At 35.7% G+C, this 1,442-nt stretch overlaps 1 protein-coding gene across 1 annotated transcript; it reads right to left on the bottom strand.

Moving 5' to 3' along the window:
- Positions 1-96: 96 nt before the first annotated feature.
- LOC136066105 (F-box/kelch-repeat protein At3g23880-like) lies at positions 97-727 on the bottom strand (the record flags this gene model as incomplete). Its single annotated transcript, XM_065769971.1, has 1 exon — positions 97-727. A coding segment is annotated over exon 1 (631 nt), but the record flags the coding sequence as incomplete, so codon positions are not given.
- Between the last annotated feature and the right edge of the window lie 715 nt (positions 728-1,442).

Raw genomic sequence — 1,442 nt, 5'->3', positions numbered from 1 at the left:
TAGTCCAAGACTCCTTCATCACCCATAGCTGAATACATATATCACTGCATGATTCAGCGGTGCACACAGATAGACACAGGTGTTCTCCAAAAGTACCTAAATCCCATGTATCTGATGATTCATCTCTGAAGTAATAAGAAACAGATTCTGGCCATGGCAGCTCATGAAATATCTCATCCGCTAAATCAAAATAAATGATTGACGGCTTCCTATAACGTTGAGCACTCCAATAAATTGCCCCATGGCAGTATATAGTCTTTTCGGTAAATGGAACGCTGCGGATAAAATTATTTTCCTCATCCACCAGAATTGTCCTCCAAGTAAAGGTCTTGAGTGAAAAGATCTCGATTTGCAACATATGAATATGGGAAGAGTGGTAGGGCCTTAATATCTTGTAATCATCAGTGGAATAATCATAGCCAAAGCCAAAACGGCGACCCCAACAAGAAACTGAATAAGATGTTGATTTTGAACTTGGTATGTTTTTGTAACTTTTGGTAGATGGGTTCCAAACCAAATATTGGGATGTCCATTTGTACACATTATATAATTCAATGCATACCAAGCCATTGCAAGAAGCCAAGCTTGTCTCAACACGTTTTTCACCCCACAATGGAAAACCATGAAAATCAACATCAACAGGTTGACCATGAACAGCACGGCTTTGAAACAGTGCTCCATAACCTGATGATAGAACACAATTGTCAGTCAAAACAAGGACGTTCATGCGGTTGGGGTTTTGAGATGCTTTCTAAAAGTGGGATTTAGCAAATTGGTGACTACTGATCAAAGTGTGACATGCTTTGGATACGCACTTGAATCGCATTAGAGACTTCACTGGTAGTCTTGAAAGAATTTCCACAACGAGGTCATTTGGTATGGTAAAGCTTTGCCGCCGCCGTGACTTGCAAATTCTCATACTTCAGTTCAGGTCCTTGGCTCTCTATAATCAATATATAAGAAAGAATGGTTAAAGAGTTAGATATTAAACCCTGTAATTAGGAATGTAACATATTAAAATTTATAGTTTCAAAAGTACTAAACCCTAAAAATTCAAAAAGTAACAAATTAAATTAAATTAAAAATTAAAAAAAAAAAAAAAAACAGAAAAGCAATGTCCGTACGTATGGTATCAAACCTTCAAGTGTTCTCTCTCCGTACTCGTATAGAGCTGTGTGCAATCTATCTATTTATTTATGCTATTTGTTCTTAGTTTTTCCATGTATATTTTGTTCTATTATTATCTTGTTTTGTAAAATCAGATTTAGAGATATGCTACCTATTTACCCTTGTTTCTGTATCACAGCCAGATTGTAACGTGTTTTATATGTATTGCTATTTCTACATGACAATAACAGCATATGTCCAGTAGTTTCTATCTAATAGAAAATGGTAAAATAGTATCGGGTCCAACCAAAACAAATATAAAAATTTAACGACGA

This window comes from Quercus suber, unplaced genomic scaffold (assembly GCF_002906115.3).
Source record: "Quercus suber isolate HL8 unplaced genomic scaffold, Cork oak 2.0 scaffold_1894, whole genome shotgun sequence".
Lineage (NCBI taxonomy): Eukaryota > Viridiplantae > Streptophyta > Magnoliopsida > Fagales > Fagaceae > Quercus > Quercus suber.
This window is presented reverse-complemented; position numbering and strand designations above follow the sequence as displayed.